This window comes from Sphaeramia orbicularis, chromosome 9, assembly GCF_902148855.1.
Source record: "Sphaeramia orbicularis chromosome 9, fSphaOr1.1, whole genome shotgun sequence".
Taxonomy (NCBI): domain Eukaryota; kingdom Metazoa; phylum Chordata; class Actinopteri; order Kurtiformes; family Apogonidae; genus Sphaeramia; species Sphaeramia orbicularis.
Window position 1 is genome coordinate 52,573,534 of NC_043965.1, and position 20,317 is coordinate 52,593,850.

Sequence of the window (20,317 nt, forward strand, 5' to 3'; positions counted from 1 at the left end):
CCCATCAGGTAATATCCACACAGTAATAAAATAATTAAATCCAACCAATTAGGGGAAATGATCTAAGGTTCAAAACCCTCTTAGATCAAAACTGTCAAGCAACTCATGGCCCCAGTATACTTATATTGGAGGCCAAATTGCTGAACAGGGGCCTATTGCACACAACTAGGATTCCGTCATCCAGGATAACTGACTAAGCTGTGTTCAACAAATCCAAAACAAGGGCATCCAGGCTTAATTGGTTGCACAAAGACCAAGCCAGGATGAACAGACATGGATTCATCAAGCCAGGCGTAACTCATCCTGGATAAGTGCGCACACACGGCTTCTTCAACAGACCTCGACATTGATCACAGATTCACCATGGCAAGTAGAGCGGCCTACTTTTCCCTATCAGACACAAAACTTCTCACTTTGGCTTACGAGGAAGTAAAGGACCAAATCACAAAGAAAGACAACACCGCCACGGTTATAAAAACAACCAGAGACAGCCTGGCAAAGGACTGCAGACTGCCTGAATGAATAAGTAGTGCTGAAAAACACACTTACTGCTCTGCTGAAACCAGAGGTTGTGCTAGACATTTTTATTGTCCGTCATTTTGACAGACAGGGTTGTAAAAATTCCATCACACATTATTATCCGTCATTTCAAATTTTTATTTTTTAATGATAAAGAGATATATTTAGTAGTATTTAATGTTCAAAAACATCGCAATGATGCAGCAACTGTAGTTGCTGCTGGGTGACAAACCAACAAGATATCACAACTTGCATAATTATATACGCCACTTTTAATTGGTGTGTTATCATGCACTGAGGGTTAGGGTTCGGGTTATGTGAACCAGAGATCTACGCACAAATTGACATGCCATCAAATAACACATGAAAGGTAGAAAATGCGTACATATAGCACACCAAATGCCATAAGAACTGGCGTATTCCTTGCTTGTCTGTCATCCTTCACCGCATCAGTCCCTCTTTTTTCACCGCGTTTATCAATGCCATCATATATACTGGGCTTTCTAAAATAAGGAGACTTGGCTGTCTTCTAGCAAAGTAGCATCTAATTTTGGCTAAAGTCAGCAAAACAATGGCACAAGACTTGACACTGACTGATTAATATGCACACTCACCATCAACTGGACAGAGGGTCTACTACAGGTGGACTAACTGGACAGGGGTCTACTACAGGTGGACTAACTGGACAGGGGGTCTACTACAGGTGAACTAACTGGACAGGGGGTCTACTACAGGTGAACTAACAGTGAGTCATTGGACTGAGGTACCGCTGTTGTATTCAGTGTAGTTGTGAACAGTGGTGCTGTTGGGTTCTATACAGGTAGGGTACTGTTGCGGACAGTTTGATGCCTTGTTTAGAGAGACAGACCAGCGATTCTGCGAACAGGATCTGTTCACAGTATTGTGTGAAAATTTTTTTTGGTAGTGTTATGAGATTGGTGTGTGTGTGTGTTCCTTTAAGTGCAAGAGCGGTGTGATGCGCATGCGTGTGCGTATGGTGTGAGTGGTCGAGCAAGGTGAGGGAGCGGCAGTTTTGAGTCTGAGTGTGTAAGAGGGACAGAAGGAAAAAGTGTTCTAACATCGATATACTGTGCATAAAATAAAAGCTGCTGTCTTCCACTACTGGCAAGGGAGTTAACCCCGACATCGGCCCTGGAGGAAATCTCCCCTGTGCTCGCTGACTACGGTCAGATGAGCTGAGCAGGAAAGGTTAGCAGTAGATTACCCTCAGTATTTTAATCTGTCAAAATGACGGACGGCCTTCAGAATTTTCCGTCATTAAAAAAAAAAAAAAATCTGTCAATGACGGAATATTTTTGGTTAATGTGACCTCTGGCTGAAAGCATCACAATTACAACTCAAATAGTTAATTAACATCTCCGAAAATGTAGTTGTGAAATTGTAAGTGAAATTGACTGTAGATGTAAGTGAAATTGTGTAAATATAACTCCATCAAACTGTATAACTGTTTGATAAAAAGATGAGCTCACTGACTTCAGTGAATTTACCTTTGGGATAAATGAAGTTATCTTATCTCGATTCATGACTTTCTGATATTGTTAATTAACCCTTAAAACCTAGACATCCATCACCAACCAAAATTATCCACTGATCTAAACTGGTAAATCCCTGTCGATCCACTAATCCTTTCAATGCATGCAAATTATTGGTGTAAAATGCAGTTTGTCATCTTTTCATGGTCATCAGATATGACCCATTTGGACATTCAGAGGCTCTGTAGTGAATGTGGAAACACCATCATCTTCTACAACATAGATTTACCAATAAAATCCATGGAGTTGGATCAATGACAGTATAATGCCCCCAACTTTAATCTAAGCTTGTATGAACATCTGCATGATCAGTAAATTAAATACAGGAAAATTCCTGATTTATACTGATAAAATACAAACTACAGAAGATGATATTGTGATAAATGATGATAAATCACTTAAGAAAGGTTAGATAGTGAGAAAATTCATTTGGGAACTGACACTAGCACTGGGCCTTTATGGTTTAATGAACACTGTGCGTTGCTTGTGATGTGCATTGCTCCCCCCAGAGTGCATCACACATGGACTGGGACAATCCTGCCATCTTCCCGGATGACCACAGTGGTCGGCTGGTCAGGGTCCTATATGTGTTAAACTATTTTAGTTTAATGTGCATGCTTTAAATTTTATTTAAATACGTCCTGCATTGGCAGAGGAATTTAGATTTTTTAAAATTCAATTTAAATAGATTTGGCCTCTTATGATGTTTGTGTTATATACTGTGTATACTGTGTGTATACTGTGTTGCAGGGAGGCTACTGTCTCCATTCATTTGTCTGTTCATTTGTTATGTATGGATTTGTCCTGCATTTCTTTCAGTGTACAGATATGTGGGCTGTATTCTACCTTTGAATGTGTTTTTATTCTTCTGTTCTATCATATATGCTTTGATTCTGTTCTATCTTGTAGAGTCACTGTGTGACTTCAGTTTTAAAGGCGCTGACGGTTTACTTGCTTTGATTCACCCTTATTCAATAAAGAAACATCATGTTACTCTGTATTTATATTTATATGGCATATATAGTCTATGGGAAACTGTCAGTTCTCTAAGTATAAATAATACAGAGACTGAAAGGGTAAATGATATCAAATTCCTTGGAATAACTATACACAAGAAGTGAAGTTGCCATATGACATAGTGCATGGAGGTGTGGGGGAATACTTACAGAACTAATACAAATCCAATCACTATTATTCAGAAAAGGCCAATACCACTGATCAATAAAGTGTCTTATAGGGAACACACACACCAGTTTGTTATCAAGTTAAAAGCTTTAAAATTTAGTGACGTAGTCCACTTTAAAACAACACAATTTATGCTCAAAATAAAAAATAATTTGCTGCCTGTTCATTTTCAGAGCTTGTTTAAAATGTGTGTTTATAATTTCAGAGGGAGTCATGTCTTCAAAAAACCTTCTGTTATAACAAATATGAACACATTTAGTCTGTGTGTTGGAGTTAATGTTTGGAACAAGTTAAATCCTGAGTTCAACAAGTGTACAATGCTATTTATGTTTAAATGAAATGTCATGAAAATATATGAAGAATGTGAATGTTCATTTTTCCACTCAAACTATTGAATTGTTTAGTTTTTTGTTGTTGCTATTGTTACTAAACTAAAGGCATTGGTATCTATTTTATTTCATTTGGTTTGGTGATATGAATTGTGTGTGTATGTGTGTGTGTGTGTGTGTGTGTGGGGGGGGGGGGGGGCAGAATAAGCTTAGGCTTCAACCTATTCTTTACAGGCTCTTTAGTTTTTCAAATATTGTATCTTGCACAATGTATAATGTTTGAAATGTCTGAATAAACACAATTACACTGAACTACTGTAATGATTGCAAAATCTTCTAAAATCATATTTGAAAAGTATTGAAATTCATGATCATAGATGTTTAAATAATGACAGTGGGTCTAGTAAATGTGGTTCCATTGTGTAGTGGGCAGTGGAATAACTACTGATTTCCATTTGTGGTGACTGCTGACTGAGATAAGGGATGAGATTAAATAAATCCTGGAATTTAGCCTGGTCTGGAGCAGGCTAGCTCCACAGAATAAATTTCCATGGTAACTTATATCATAACATTTCCTCATCATGGATAAGTTGAGCCAGGATAACCAACGTATCCCGGCTTAATCCCTTATCCTAGTTTTGTGCAATAGATCCCAGGACAGGGTTTTAAAAATGAATGAATAAAAAAAGCAGGAAAACAAACACTGGAATCAACATTGCACAGTCCTTCTGAGCAGATATAGAACAGACGTCCAATATTCTATCTCCTCCTCATGACATCCTCCTCATCTTCTCTCCTCCTGCTACTCCTCCCCCTCCTCCTGAGAGCAGAGTTGTACAGTTTGATGGCTTGGGGGACAAGGGAGTTTTTAGTTGTGTTTGTTTTAGTCCTGGGGCGGAGTAGCCTGTCACTGAACAAACTTCTCTGGGTGTTGATGAGAGAGAAATTTGTTCAGTGACAAGTTCCCAGTTCCGTTAAAGTAAAACAGAACTAGGAGCTGATGGAAAGCAGAACTCGTAAACAGAATTAGTTGGGAACCACACTTCAAAGAAGAGCAGAGGAGAGCAGGGAATAGGTGGAGTGTTACGTGAGTTGTCTTCAATACTGATATGAGGATGAGGTGAAGTGACTAACACCTAATGGAAAGCAGGTCCACAAACCACCCTAGTAACCACAAAAGGTTATGTTCCCACAGATACTCATTAGGTTTAAGATCTGGTTTTCCTTCTTCAGACTACTTCTGGTAGGCACTAATCACTGCAGATCACGAACATCCATCAAGACCTGTAGTTTTGGGGATGCTTCGACTCAGTCATCACAAACACAATGTACACCTTTGTCAAAGTCACTCAAATCCTTAAACTGTCCATTTTGCTGCTTTCAACACGTCACTTGCTGCCCAGTATATCCTACAGACGGGAGGGTGTCATTATAATGACTTAACATTATACCTAATGTTAAGTATAAAACTGACTGAGTTTCAATTGGTTGTGGAAGTGATATTTAGCTGCAAGGAATGTGTATTACTGGGTGGGTAGACTTTCATCAGATGTGAAAGCAATCAGCAAAAATATTTTAATTCTGTAGCTATGTGGATTACTTCTATTAAGGCCCTTGTGTTTGTATTGTGTTAACCTGATCTATTATGTTTTCACGTACCTTTATTGCAAAACACATTCATCAACTGCAGTTTTTAAATGTGCTTCATAAATGCCTCTCATTGGATTTTCTTTTTACCTGTTTGGTTGTAAATGCCTCTCATCCTACAGCCACATCATGTCCTTAATCATTTCAGCTTTATTAACCAACTTTCTATTGCCCTCATCTATTACCCTCTGTCTATTAGACATATACTGTAGATAGATATATTTTATTGATCCCAAACTGGGAAATTGCAAAATACAGACTCTTTAATCATTGTAAGGAGTCACAAGATAGCCATGAGGTCTCAAACACTAAAACAATGACAGATCATTAGATTGCATTTTACAAACATGAACTCACTGGATGTATCTCTTTAGTTCCTGTCCACTGCACATGGACCAGTGGTATCGATGGAAAGCTGCCTGCACCAGAGGAGCCATCACACTTCCCATAGCAGTCTCATCTCCACAGCGGTTGCCCTGGCCATCGTGCTCCATGCCCAACCTGAAACAAAGAAAAAAAAAAAAAAAAAGTTAAAAACTACTGGACACTAAGTGCACAAAATTTTCTTTATGTCAATGCTTTGAGGTGGTGTATTCAACTTAATAATGACTTAGTGAGTATGTTATCTGTTTCTTTTCAAATTCATGTAAACTTACAGCGGTCTAGAGAAAAAAGGTTCTGAGATCACTTACACCATTGACACTTGCACAACCAGGCCAAAGGTCTATGCAAATGAATAGTGTGCCATGATACAGACTTACAGAACTATGATTTGTTTGGCCAGGAGATATCATACAACATTAAGTACTCATTACATTTACATATGTATTATTCATGAAACAAAAAATGTGAGAAACTTAAAAATTTAAATGAAGGGTAAATGATGCTGCGTTTTACTCCAAGTTGTTTCTGGTTATGAGAAAGGTCCCTGCACAAAACAGAACTGAAAAATATTGTTGCAATACAGCAGTATACTAATGCATGGATACATAACTGAGTGTGAAGCTGCATCCTTGTATTACAGTGGCATGTGCATGTGGAGGATTGGCTGAAAAACTATGGTGCTGCAGTGACTGATGGTATGTTTACACCTAACTGGGTGTTTCTGAAAACTGATATTTCCCCATTTATTTATTTTTACACAAACAAACAAAAAAAAAAAACACAAAAAAAATACCTCATGCAGACATGACCGTTTCCAGAAAAATCTGCATTTACACAACCCCGTATATCTACACTGTCAAGAGCATGCCCGGCCTGTAAATGGCAATGTCTTGAGACGAGTGATTACCAAAGAATCACAACAAAACATAACTTCCACTATGAACCTATGGGAATGTAGTTTTCCTGGTTCTGGGTCCAAACAAATCAGGACGTGTAACTAATACAATGCAATGCAAATGGATGAGCCAGTGACTTTTTTCACAAACTGCTTTTCTGTTGTGCTGGAGTGAATGAAAAAGGGTTTGAACTGTGAGTTGTTGAGTTGAATTGTGTTAGTTCTGTAGTCGTTAACAGCTGTGGTCTGTTTTTCAATCATGTTTTGTCTTTAGTTCATGAAGCCCACTGTGCATGGACGTTGTAATGGTCATTACTTCATTTACCTTCCACTGAACAGACAGAACCAATAAAGGACTGATAAACAAAATATGGAGATGTGAAACACCTCATAAAAGCCTTATTTTATATCAAGTAAGAGGATCCTCTTAAACAGATGTAGTGGGTGCTAATTAGCCAAGATGCTATCATTTGCTAGCACCAAACTTCCTTATTTTCTCATTTAATACTTGTAACCTCACTTATCAGCTCCATCCTCTTCCTCTATACTGTATCATCACAGGTGAAGTGGTAGAATATTTCCTTCAAAAACTGTGACGTCCATCCGAGAATCTGTTTTCCCTCTGTTTAGACGCAAACGCAAAAACAGAGATCTGCCAAAATCTCCACTTTGGCCAGAGTTTTAAGAAACCTTCGTTTTCAGTGTGCATGCCCACTGTTGTGTAAACAATAGACACAAACACAGAGAAAAATGTCAGTTTTTAAAAATACCCGGCTACATGTAAACATAGCATGAATCTGCTCTGTTGAAGCTATAGTTGTAAGATGGTCATGTTGAGAACAAGTCAAAAGTAAAGCCAGTCACCCAGCAAGATCATGGCAACAAAAGGTGAGCCAAAATGAGCCATTTCTAATTCTGAGTATTTGTGATATCACAGCCATACAACTGCCTGCACTCAGTTGTTCAAAGTCCAGAGTCCAACAGGGTTTACATTTAAAGCAACACTGATGAACTGGTTCCAATCACGGGATTATTTAATCTTAAAAAGCCAAAACTTTTACTTTCCTGGGTCTCAGGATGATACGGGACACGATTTGTGAGATGTATTATTATTATTATTATTAAACAGACATGTATTGTCTGTTTTGATTATTTTGTCAATTAAATTGATTATTTAGCCAATAAAATTGTGAAAGTGTTTCCAAAAGCCCAAAATCACATCAAAGGCTACGTTCAGACTGCAGGCAAATGTGGCACAAATCCAATTTTTTGCCCATATATGACCTGTATCCAATCTTTTAAAGACAGTTTGAACGGCACAAATCCGATTTTTTCAAGTCTGACCCGGGCCACTTTTATATGTGGTTCTAAATCCAATACGTATCCGATATTTTGCAATGGGACTTCAGTCTGAACAGCCTGGTCACATTTACCTGACCTTTCCAATTACCCCCGTGATTGATATAGCGAATGTAGAGACCTGGAGGTACGTTATTTTGAGTTTCCAACTAGATTATTGCATTTACAATTCCCATACACACATAAACGTTGCACTATCCCCGGGCTTACCTTTGACAGCACCCACAGTCTTCACAGTTTTCACAGTCATCTGGCTTGTAGATCACCAAATCTTGAACCCAGCCACAAAAAAACTGTTCAGAGCTATCAAATAACTTGAGGTTTTTGAATTCTTGCACTGTATACTAACTTATGCCGAAAACGAGATAGTTAGCTAACTGCATGTAGGTACAGGGTGACAGTGACCAGTTAGACCCTAGTGAACACCAGTAGCTTGTTGGAGTCTATATCCTTAATATTGCTGATCTTCTCCAAATACCTTTGCTTTGCAGTGGTGTTGAGGTCCTCCCGATAGGGATCCCTTGCTTTCACCACCGCCTTATCCATTTTTAAAAACCTAAATCTTGATCTAAAGAGGGAATACACATACGTCACTTCCCCCCCGGGCCACGCCCCTCTAAGTCAGACTGAGTGGCAAAAACCAACCCGCTCAACATGACGGAGTTTAGCAGTAAACACAGCGAGACCGGGAAAATGTGAAATATGAAATTAAATTAAGGACAATTGGGCTCGACATGGATCCATACGAGCTACCAAAGAACAAGTGGTCCATGAACATTGACATGTGGACAGAAATCGCATATCCTGACATCCAGGGTGTAGGGGATCGTCGCTATTTTTACCTGAAACAAATATACATGGTTTCATCATTACTGGCAACCAGGGTCCAAAACTAGGGCCCAGAACCAGCTGATTCAAAGTGCATTTACAGTAGACCGTGTACTGACCCCAGTGAATGAATGCATGATCTACTAGTACTGAGGATATTTACGTCTAGTTCATAATAAGTACTTTATACAACACAGATACTACTGCTGTGGACCAGCAGGGTACGACAATATTCTGGTAAATTATGATATTTTTCTCACCTTTTTTTAAATTACAACATTATTCTTGTAAAATTATGGCTTTATTGTCAGAATATGACGACTTTAATCTCATTAATGAATGACAATTTTGTTAAATTATGAGTTTTTTTCATAACTATGACTATATTCTCATAACATTGTGATTCTTTTTGTATTCGACTTTATTATCATAAAATTATGGGTTTTATATTGATATTTTATGACTTTATACTTGTAGTGACAAGTGTTTTTGTTTTCTTATGTGGCTCTAATACACTGTTGTAGCTTTATTCTCCAGTTCCCCCATATTTGAAAAACTGGGTTAGCCTCAGTTTAAGTTTGTTTACTAATCATGTAGGAGCACAAGGTTCATAATCACAAAATGGAGACAAAAACCATGAAAAATCTGATTATGAAACCAAGAGCTTTAATAAGAAGTAACGTTAGCAATAACAATATGTAGTTTATTATTAATAATAATAATAATAATAATAATAATAATAATAATAATAATAATAATAAAAATGCATTTATAATGCACTTTTCATCCAGCAGAATCTCAAAGTGTTAAGAGAGAGGTATGACTTTACCCAAAAATACAGCATAAATGAATGTTATCTGACACGAAACGGGATCCACAAATCTAGGTTTGGTTTCCTGGATTTGTGGATCCATCTACCTTTCTTTTCTTTGTCTTTCGGTGTCTGTAAAACGATAGCTCCGAATGCTTTTCAAACCTGTTCATACAATCAATCGCACAACAGCTCTTCCCCATTTTTTATTGAATACTGTTTGTAGGTTTAGACAGTATTGAAGCCAACGCTGCTACTAATCTCCCTCTTTCTGCCACTCAGTGGGCGGAACCGCGGTGACTTCTGCTAGCGGTGACGTCACGTGCATATCGTCTATACGGCTCTTTCCTGCACATCTATACTATGCTGTTGCCCATAACAAACAATAGCTTGTAAGTTCAAAATGGCGCAGTCTTCCAGATATGTCATGGAATATGACAAATGTCCATGCACGCAGATAGCACTGGGGACAGGGGGACGTGTCCCCCCAGTTTTTTAGTGACCTGATCCATCCCCCCTAGATTTATAGTAACCCGATCCACCCCCCCAAATTGATCAGTTTACAATACACCGATTCAAGAAGGTGGAAGCCTGGAGCAGATCCTTGCTGAGTTGGGAAAGTAAGGCGTTCAATTATCCACATAATCCTCAGTTAATAACAATGCACAGCTGATCTATTAACGTCCTGGTGATTGCGCTGTCTTACATGCCTACGACTAATGGTGCATTCAGTTGTACTCGTAAACCAGAGTTTTGAAGTCGCAAAAGCATTTAAATCTACACAACAAATGTCTAGAGTACTGAAATCTGGGGTTAGATAAATGGGAGTGAGAGAGTAAAAAAAATTGAGTTCATTCTCTCATTTTTACTAAAGCGTGTGTTCATGTATACTCTTGGGTGGTGTAATTAATCGGTGTTCATGTCCTTGGTGTTGGTGAACCTGATTGAACACTTGACCTGGTGTTTGTTCATAACGGCTCATTTGGATGGCATTTCTGTGGCTGCACTTTGCAGGCTGTACCTGGACGAAGTCATTGGCTGTTTAGCAAGGGAAAAGCACACTCCTTCTTAATACTTAGCCAAATAAATTAGTGTCACGCTCTGAGGAAATTTATAGTACGTTTGTTTGTTTGCTTTTCGTGTTACTTCTACGTCAGGCTACCTCCCGTTCTGCTCGTTCTCATACATTCTTGTCTGTGATAAACATGAAGCTACCCAACACACGTTGTTTCAGATTACGGACAGCATAGTGAAGGAAACAAACCAGGTATGGCTTCTGTAATTGATTTAGATAAGGTAATAATGTTAGTAACTAAACCAGGGGTATCAAACTCATTTTAGTTCAGGGGCCACATTTAGCTAAATTTGATCTGCAGTGGGCTGAACCAGTAAAATAATAACATAATAATATATAAATTATGTCAACTCCAAACTTTTCTCTGTTTTAGAGCGAAAAAAGTACATTTACATTATGAAAAGGTTTACATCTACAAACTATCCTTTCAAAAGATGTGACTAACATGAACAAACTGAAAAAAATAAGTGTAATTTTAACAATATTCTGCCTGTTTATCATTTACACATGTACATTATAACTTACAGATCACGGTGGATCTACAAATACACAAAACATTTAATAACAGGTGGAATATTGTTAAAATTCTACTTACTTCTCTTAAGACATTTCAGGTTATTCACATTTTTTTTTTGCAAAATTATACTTTGTTTTAGTGTAAATACATGAAATATTGACATTTACAAAGAGAAAAATCTGGAGTTGTCATTATTTCTATGTTATTATGATCGTATTTTACTGGTCCTGCCCAGTTTAGATTGAATTGTTCTGAATGTGGAACCTGAAATCAAAGGATTGTTAATATCTTAGTGTAATTTTTGCATTGACAAATTCATGGGGCCAGATCTGACCATTTGGCGGGCCGGATTCAGCCCCCGGGCCGCATGTTTGACATCTGTGAACTAAACTATATCAAATAATGAAAAGGTTTGTTGGTTCATACCATGTGTACAGCATTGGACACAAGCAGCTAACTAGCAACAAGTAGGCTAACTAAAAAGTTAACTAGCAAGCTGCATGTTAGAGTGTGTGCAACTGCACTACTTGAATTATGTTAATTAGTAAACGAATATATCTCGCAGGACATTCAAAATATCCTCCTCAATATCTTCCTTGTTAGTGGGTAAGACAGTTAGTTGCGCTAATTATCTGTAAAATGTACGTTTTCTCCGTCAGGTTGTCAGGATGTTGCTTAAGGTAAAACATGGCAGGACGAAGAAATATGTGAAGCTAGGAGAAGACACTAGGTTCTTGGATTTCATCAATGCAGGTACGATAAGCACTAGGCTAACTTTATGGACTTTATGACATTAGTAAATGTAAAATAATTGTTCTTTGGTTAAGGGGTTTTGTTTGCCATGCTTTCAGTGCAGCAAAAGTTCCTCATACCTGAGGATGTGCCACTGAAAGTGACAGATGAGCAGGGCATAGAGGTGGATGAAGATGTCTTTCCAGAAATTTCATCTGACAAAGAAATGTGGTTTGTCATCTACACTAATGATGGTAAGGTGGTGATTTAAAATGCCCTCTTTATTTCTGTAATGTTCTGAGAGATTTGTTTTTTAATAAACAGTAGGCTATGTCTGTACTAGATCGTTCGTTGCTAACAGGAAAAATAAATCCTTGATGCATTTCAGATATTGTGATATCTGAAACACAGAACACAGCTGACTACTCAGACCTGACTGAATATGTAACACTCGGTGAGTACAATATTAAAGATGATGCTTTTGATAGTGCTTTATTGGGGCACTCAAAGTGGTTCACAGTGCAGTATTAATAACACACACCTCTGGAGGCTAGAAACCAACCATGTGGTCTTGAGGGGCAGAATTTTAGCATAACTTCGGCTTATCAAAAATGTACCATTTGGTGACCCTCTGGTGTTTATGGTATTTTGCGGTGGTTAATGTTGTATGTTCCCTTTTTTTGATATTGTTCTTTGTGATCCTCTGATGTTACTCTCTTGCAAAATGATAAGGAGCCCTCTTCCCCATGTCTAACAGACAGATTGTCCATCTCAACCTCCTGCAGTCAAAGCAGCAACACAAGTAGTGCTGGATGTCCAAGAATTCAATCTGCTATGGACAGCACCCCTGCAAAAAATGTAATGTTACTACAAGTTCTTTGACATTTGGTCTAAAATTTGAAGTAAATTTACCAATTAGAACTGATGAATAGAAAAATCCTCCTGAGGATCTGTGCATTCTTTACAGTGATTATAATTGATATTAAAACCTTTAAATGTTGATTTTTATTGTTTATTTTCATTTATTTATAATTGTAATCAGGCAGTGGAGCAGGTTCTCCATTCCAAGCCAGCAGGAATGACTGTTAAAGGAGTATGAAGATACTGGTAGCTTGAAGGATTCCACTAGACGACTGATGGTGAACATTATTGTTGCACACATGCATGAAAAGGAAGAGTAAGAAGTTTGTTACTGTTGTGATATTTTTCAGTCTTATTGGATGCAACAATCTAAATACAAACAATTGTGCTTTTGCAGAAGATCCATACACAAAACAACAAAGGAATTCCATGCCCTTGGGATTGTTTCATTCTTTCCTTCTTTGAAGGATCCATATTCAAAAAAGGGATATGTGAGTGTGCATTGAACTGCAGTGTGAAATGAGTCTGATTGTATTCTGCATCACTGATGCAGCATAAGCATCCAAAAAAAATCAAAAGCCTGATGTTGCAGTATTAATAGTACTCTTTTTTTATTTTCAGGAATACTTCTATGACATGGAGAGCAATACTGGCTTTCTTGAGTGGCAAGTCAAAACTGTGCAACGTCAACCCAGAAGTAGACCGATAGCATGCAACAGAATAGTCCTTAAAGGGGGTCCCACATCTTCAAGAAGTATTGGTTCCTCAGATGACCAGGAAATGGGAGATCAATGCCTGAAGGCTATATCTCTTCTGAATCAGACCACTGACCATGACATAGTTTTCCAAAAAATTAGAGAGACATTCCACCACCGTCAACTGATGCTTCATGACCCACAGCAATCGGCAGACATCCTTGAAATGTTTCCTCATTTATTGGACACAAAAGGACTGGTAGGTGAAATTATGGGAATTACTAATTAATTATTGGGTTTATCTGTGATCTTATGCATTTTTTAAATTGTCCTTGTATTCTTTTAATTCGTTGTATAGATAGTACAGGATTTCTCTTTGATGTTTGGGACAGAAACCGCTTCCAGGTTCCTGGAAAAATGGAACACCTGTTTTAAAGCCTATGTCATTCAAGAAGCCATGGCCCTCAGAGAGACGCACCTGCTCAAAAAACACCTGAAGTCTGCCCTGAAAGCAGAAACAGACCCTGCTGATGAGCCAGGTAATATTACAGTGATTGTATGTAACAAGTGAAGAGGTTGCTAAAATATATTAGAAGTTCTCAAGTAAATTGTCATTTACACTGTCTGCTGACTGGGACAGCGAAATGGCTTCCCTCTTTGTCTTGCTGCATCTTCTAACTCCACAACCAGCTGGAAGGAAACAGCCAAAGAAGATCAGTGTTGAAGAAGCAACAGATCACCTAGTGAAATTTCACAAGGTTTGTCACAAGACAATCCAACTCTATACTCAACAGTTCATGCATTGTGCTTTAAACTAATAACATGTATGGAAATGTGTTTTCATTATGTTGCAGTCCTGCCAAAGCTTGGAGGATCACCTCATTACCACTGAAAGAAATCAACAGCCCTATCTTCTGGCCTCAGGGACTTCAAAAACACAAGGTTTCCAGCTTCTACATAGTCTTGGATGGAAAGCTTCTTCCATGTCAGTCAAGTACATCCTCGGGTGCATTTAATGAGCTTTTCAAGTCCCACTTTGTTTTCAGTGTGGAGTATGATGATGCTTTGTCCACCCTATACATATTTTTGCAGACAACTGTTTACAATACTGATATAGGAACAACAGTAGAAACTCCAAGAGTGAAAGAGTTGAGAGCCAGGCTATTGGACAAAAAAGATTAATCTGATGAATATGATGTTGAGATGTATCCATTGTGCTTCATCCTTTAGAAATATAGCAAAATTTTACTTTTGCTCAGGCATCTCAAACTAATCCATGGTATGTATCCTGGGAAGAACTTGACGCTAAAATGTGGTCAGATGGGTTGTTCTTTGCAATTTTCCATTTATTTGTGATTTAGAAAGCATCTAATTAATATACATGCTACTACTGACAACACATCTGAGCCTAATGAGACCCTTACAAGTCACAACACCCAGCAGGACAGTAATTCTCAGTACTTAAATGAAACAGCATCTACCTCATCTCTTAATATTGAAACAGAACAATCAGTATCCTCACATAGCAGAGATATGTGTGCCTCCATTATAGCCAAACTTTTGGGAAGTGGCGTGGCCAATACTGTAGTCCTTTCGACTATTGAGAATTTAGAAGATTTTGTTGGAAATATGCAATCTAATATTCAGGACCAAGTATTAAGTCTATTACAATCCGACAATCCTTCCAGATCAGCTGTTGAAGAATTGTTTAAAAGTATGAACAATCCTTACAATCAGCTAAATTCTGACAGCAAATGGAAGAAATATTTTAGGAAAAAATGGAACATAGTACAACCTGGTGAACTGTGCCTAGGAATAAGGTTTGATACCAGACGAAATAGCAAAACTTGAACCTATGAACAAGTTCCAATTAATGACAAATTCATATATATATATATATATATATATATATATATATATATATATATATATATATATATATATATTTTTTTTTTTTTTTTTTTTCCCAATTCTGAAAACACTACAGTTCATTTTCAAGAATGATGATATTTGTGAGATGATGCAGAAATGTACACAGAGTGACAAGTATGAAGACTTCTGCGATGTAAGCTACTACAAAAACCATCATTTATTTTCAATTAGCAAATTTGCCCTCCAAATTCAATTGTACTTCAATGAATTTGAATGTGTGAATCCTTTAGTTTCCAAAAAAGGTATTCATAAAGTTGGCAGCCTTTACTTCATTCTAAGAAATCTTCCTCCCAGGATGAATTCTGCCTTGATGGATAGTCATCTAGTATCATTGTTTCATGCACAAGATGCCAAGAAATATGGGATTTATGAGATATTAAGACCCTTAGTGAAGGACTTGAAAATACTAGAAACTACTGGGATTACTGTTCCATTCACTGAGGTTTCTGTGCGTGGCACTCTGGCACAGATAACCGGTGACAACTTAGGTATGCATTGCATTCTTGGATTTTTGGAGTCATTTAGTGCCAATTACTTCTGTAGATTGTGTTTAATTGATAAAGCCTCAGTGCAGTCTGTTTTCTCTGAAGATGATTCATGTTTGACATTAAGATCACCCATTCTGAATGACATACATTACACTCACTTGGTAGATGACCCAACACTTACCTCTTGTCTTGTCTTTTGCATCAAGAGAAAAGGCATACTAAATTCTCTGAAGTTTTTTAATATTGCAGAAAATTATGCTGTTGACATTATGCACGATATGTTAGAAGGGGTTGGACAATATGAGGTCAGATTGTTGTTTGAGTATTTGATTGAAAATTTCATCTCTAAAGAAGGCTTGTTAAGTTGGGTGTATGCCTTTAATTATGGCTACTTAAGAAAGAAAAACAAGCCAACAAATATTAAGTTTGACTGTGGAGGACATGGGATTGAGTTAAATGCATCACAGACTCTATGCTTGATCGTTACCATACCTTTGATATTTGGTAACTTGGTACCAGAGGATGATTTGCATTGGCACTTGATGTTGTTGTTGCTGAACATTGTGAACATTGTGTTTTCATCTTCCATTACTGAAGGAATGACTTTATTTAAAGCACCTCATTGCTGAACACCATAAGCTCTTTAAAGAACTGTACCCATCACACAATTTGATTCCAAACATCATTTCATGATCCATTATCCAAGATGCATTCGAAGAATTGGACAGCTCATTCATATTTGGACCATGAGATTCAAAGCTAAACATAAATTTTTCAAAGATTTTGTAAAGAACTTCAAAAATTTGACAGTATCACTTGCAAAGAAACCCCAGTTTGCAGTAGCCTGTCACTGGGAATGTTTGACCTTTAAAACTCGAGTCTGGTTCAGTCAAAGTGTGTTTACTTGAAACACTAGACTATGCAGAGGGCATTTCTGCATATCTGCACATTGATCCACAGGTCTCCATCAAGTCATACAAAGTGGATAAAATGTTGTGGGATTGAGTATCATGTTGGTCTCTTTGTTTGCACTGATACTACTGGAGGTATGCAAGTGTTCAGCAAAATAGCATCTTTGATTTTACACAATGGGAAAGTTTTTTTTTTTGTCTTGGTTGAGAATGAAACTTTTTTTCATGACCATTTCCATGCTTTCCAAGTTACTGAAAAGATCACCAGGGAGATACTTGTTTTGGAAAGACAGAGATTGAAATATTTCAAATGTTTTAATGCTCAAATGTCGTATGGATGTGACTCTTTTTTTATGTTGTGTCTGAGGAATGTATTATTTAATTTGTTAACATTTTTGGTTAAACTTAAGAAATTGGTTCTTGCTTTTCATAGATTTATTTTTTTTAAAGTGAACAGTCCTCGGTGATGTGAAAAATGCAATTATAAAGAGTTTTTTTTTTTTATTTGTTTGTAATTTTCAGACTCTGATGCTGTGAATTTTCCTTGTTTTTCACAAATTTACTTTTTTAGAGTGAATAGTTCTCAGTGGTGTGAAATGCATTCGTTATTATTATTTTTCTTTTTTGTTATTTTCAGACTTTCATGCTTTTTTTTTCCCTTCATGTTTTAAAATTGATCACACAGTATTTCAGTGCTGCTTTTATGTTAATTTTATTGAAAATGTTACTTGGTCCACAAGTATTTGAATTGAGTTTTATGTATACTGGATATCTTGAATAAAAGAACATTTGTGGTAATAATTGTAGCCTTTTAGGTCATTTCATTAAAAATCTTTTTGAAACAACATTCATAAAGTGTTCTAGGAAACACATTTTCAAGTGTTGGCTGTCAACACTATAAAAGAGTTCATATTCAAATTAACTCCAGCAAAGAGTTTCATTTACACTACATAAGATTAGTATTTTAACTCTCACCAGTGTTCAGTTTTAACTCCTGAAAAGGGTTAGAAAATCAACTCCCAAAAAAGAGTAACTTAAACTTTCCCTTAGAGTTTATTTGATGGTCTCACATGTACACTCACAGTGAGTTGATTTTAACTCTTAGAGAGTTTATTCCAAAGACTGGAATTTGCAGTGTAGCATCTACAAGCATAAACGTTGGGGTTTTCATTTTATTTCAATAACTGTCAATTTTTTTCAAATTCCATGTTCCCTGATGTCCCAGTTTTTAAACTGGGAAGGGCTAAGTTCGGATGTTACATTTACAGAGCTCCATGTTCCGACTTCAAATGTAAATCCAACGCACCATCTGGACTCCGGCGGTGGTGCCCATATCCGCAGAGGCAGAGCGCAGCTTCAGTGTGTTACGCAGATTGAAAACATGGTTGCGATCAACCATGGCTCAAAAAAGGCTCAATGGCATTGCTGTACGAGCTCGTATGTCATATTCACCAAGACAGGCTTGACAAACTGAACAGACGACGTATCGCCCAGAAATATGTTCAGGGAAATGATAAGAGGAGAGATGGTTTTGGGACCTGTTGAGTCTGTTTCTAGAGGGTACATGTGTTTGGCTTTAATCCACAATTGTGTTTATTATCTGAAAAATGTGCATACTGACAGAGGGGATTCATGATATTTCATTCAAAGTGTGAATTTCATTTCACATTTCATGGCATGTAGGCCATACTTATTTAATTTTTACCCTCGGCCACAGTGGCTGCAGGGTATTGTTCCAAAGGATTCCAAATGATGCTTCACAGAGGCATTTTCATTCATCCCTCTTTTTTTCTTAAAGGTGCGGGAGACTTTTGTGACCAATTTTTCATCAAATCTGTAAAACCTCAGTCATGGCCTAGGTATCACGAATCTGTAAGTCTTTCTGTGATTACTCAACAGAATCTCTTGCATTACGGTGAACAATTTCGAAGTGCCATCCACCATAAACAAACCATGTGTTTACAAACAGTGCCAGGAGGTAACCTGGGCATCTTCAGAATTTTGTTGCGATGTGCATTGTGAGAAAGGGAGGTTTGTGCAGCTGCCTGCAGCAGCAGTGGCAGCTCAACCATATGATATTATATGGATGAAACAAACACGATGCAGAAACGTCTGAAATGCGGAAACAGCTGGAGGAATATGCATAGAGGGAAAGGACCTCCTGCCATTTCTGCATTTCAGACGTTTCCGCATTGTGTTTATTTCATCCATATGATATATGGTTGCCCTGCCGCTGCTGTATATACACACACACACATATATGTGTGTATATATATATATATATATATATATATATATATATATATGCTGACAACACATGAACTGTTGTCAGTCTTGGAATTTGCAAACTTCCCCATCATGGCCACCTTAATGCAAGGGCTTATCTGGGCTGAAGCCCAGAGGCCCTTTGAGTTCAGGGGCCCTTCATTTTTGGGAAAGGAAGAAAGACCAGTGGTCCAATGCTAAGGAGTCAGACCGGTGTGGCTCCTCAAACTCCAACTCCAGTCATGCTGTGCGCTACAGTATACATCAGTAAGCACGGAGCTCAGTGACAATTCGGGGTGTGAGCCGTTCATCACGAATGCACATGTGTCTTTGGCTGACGGGGTGAGCATGGACATAAAGGTATCGCGGGACACTGGGGCTAAACATTCATTCATTGCACAGTCAGTGTGGCCTTTTTTGTCTGACTCTGAGACTGGTGATTTTGTGGTTATGCAGGGAATAGAATTTGGCTTTGTTTCTGTGCTGTCACATAACTTGGCCTTAGACTGTGACCTGGTTAAAGGTGTATTTCCAGTTAGTGTTCGCCCTGCTGTACCTTTAGAGGGAGTGCAGTTTGGCGTACTGGCCCACCACTGCCTGTTATTGTAGCCAGACCTCTAACTACAGAAGTGTCCTATCAGAGTTCTGTTAACCTCAGTCCAGTCTGTGCAGTGACAAGCACGGAGTAAAATTATGTCTGATCCTGCTGCAATAACTAATGCTGAAAAGGCACTTATTAATCTGGTTTCACTGTGTGGTTTGTGTCCATTTGTGTCTAGAGACAGTGAATTAAAGCAGAAATCGTCTCTGTCTGTGTTGTCGGTCCAGGTTGTGCCACATGACCAAATTGGTGATAGGGGTTATTTTGTTCATGATGAGTTGTTAATTGGAAAGTGGATGCCTTGTGAAAGTGATTTGGTGGGTGAAGCTGTATTTCAGGTTGTGGTGCCTGCTGATTTTAGAGCTGAAGTGTTGAAAATGGCACATGGACACTTTGGGGTGCATAAAATCTATCTGCATGTCCTTAAACACTTGCATTAAAGAGGAACGTTGAACTGTTTGATGTGTAATAAAGCCTACTGTCAACTTACAAAAGAATTAGACCTGTAGATTGCTTGTTTTTTCATGATAACCCCCCTCCCCCCTTGTTTTTTCGACAAATCGAACCTTATGTGTGTGTGTGTGTATATATATATATATATATATATATATATATATATATATATATATATATATATATGTATGTATATACACACACACTACCGGTCAAAAGTTTTAGAACACCCCAGTTTTTCCAGGTTTGTATTGAAATTCAAGCAGTTGAAGTCCAA

At 37.8% G+C, this 20,317-nt stretch overlaps 1 protein-coding gene across 1 annotated transcript in view; it reads right to left on the reverse strand.

Moving 5' to 3' along the window:
* Positions 1-20,317, reverse strand: part of adamts3 (ADAM metallopeptidase with thrombospondin type 1 motif, 3) — a 414,286-nt gene that overhangs the window by 118,885 nt on the left and 275,084 nt on the right. The window contains exon 9 of the mRNA XM_030144543.1: positions 5,591-5,734. Coding sequence (XP_030000403.1) covers positions 5,591-5,734 — 144 coding nt within the window. The remainder of the gene's footprint in view (positions 1-5,590; positions 5,735-20,317) is intronic.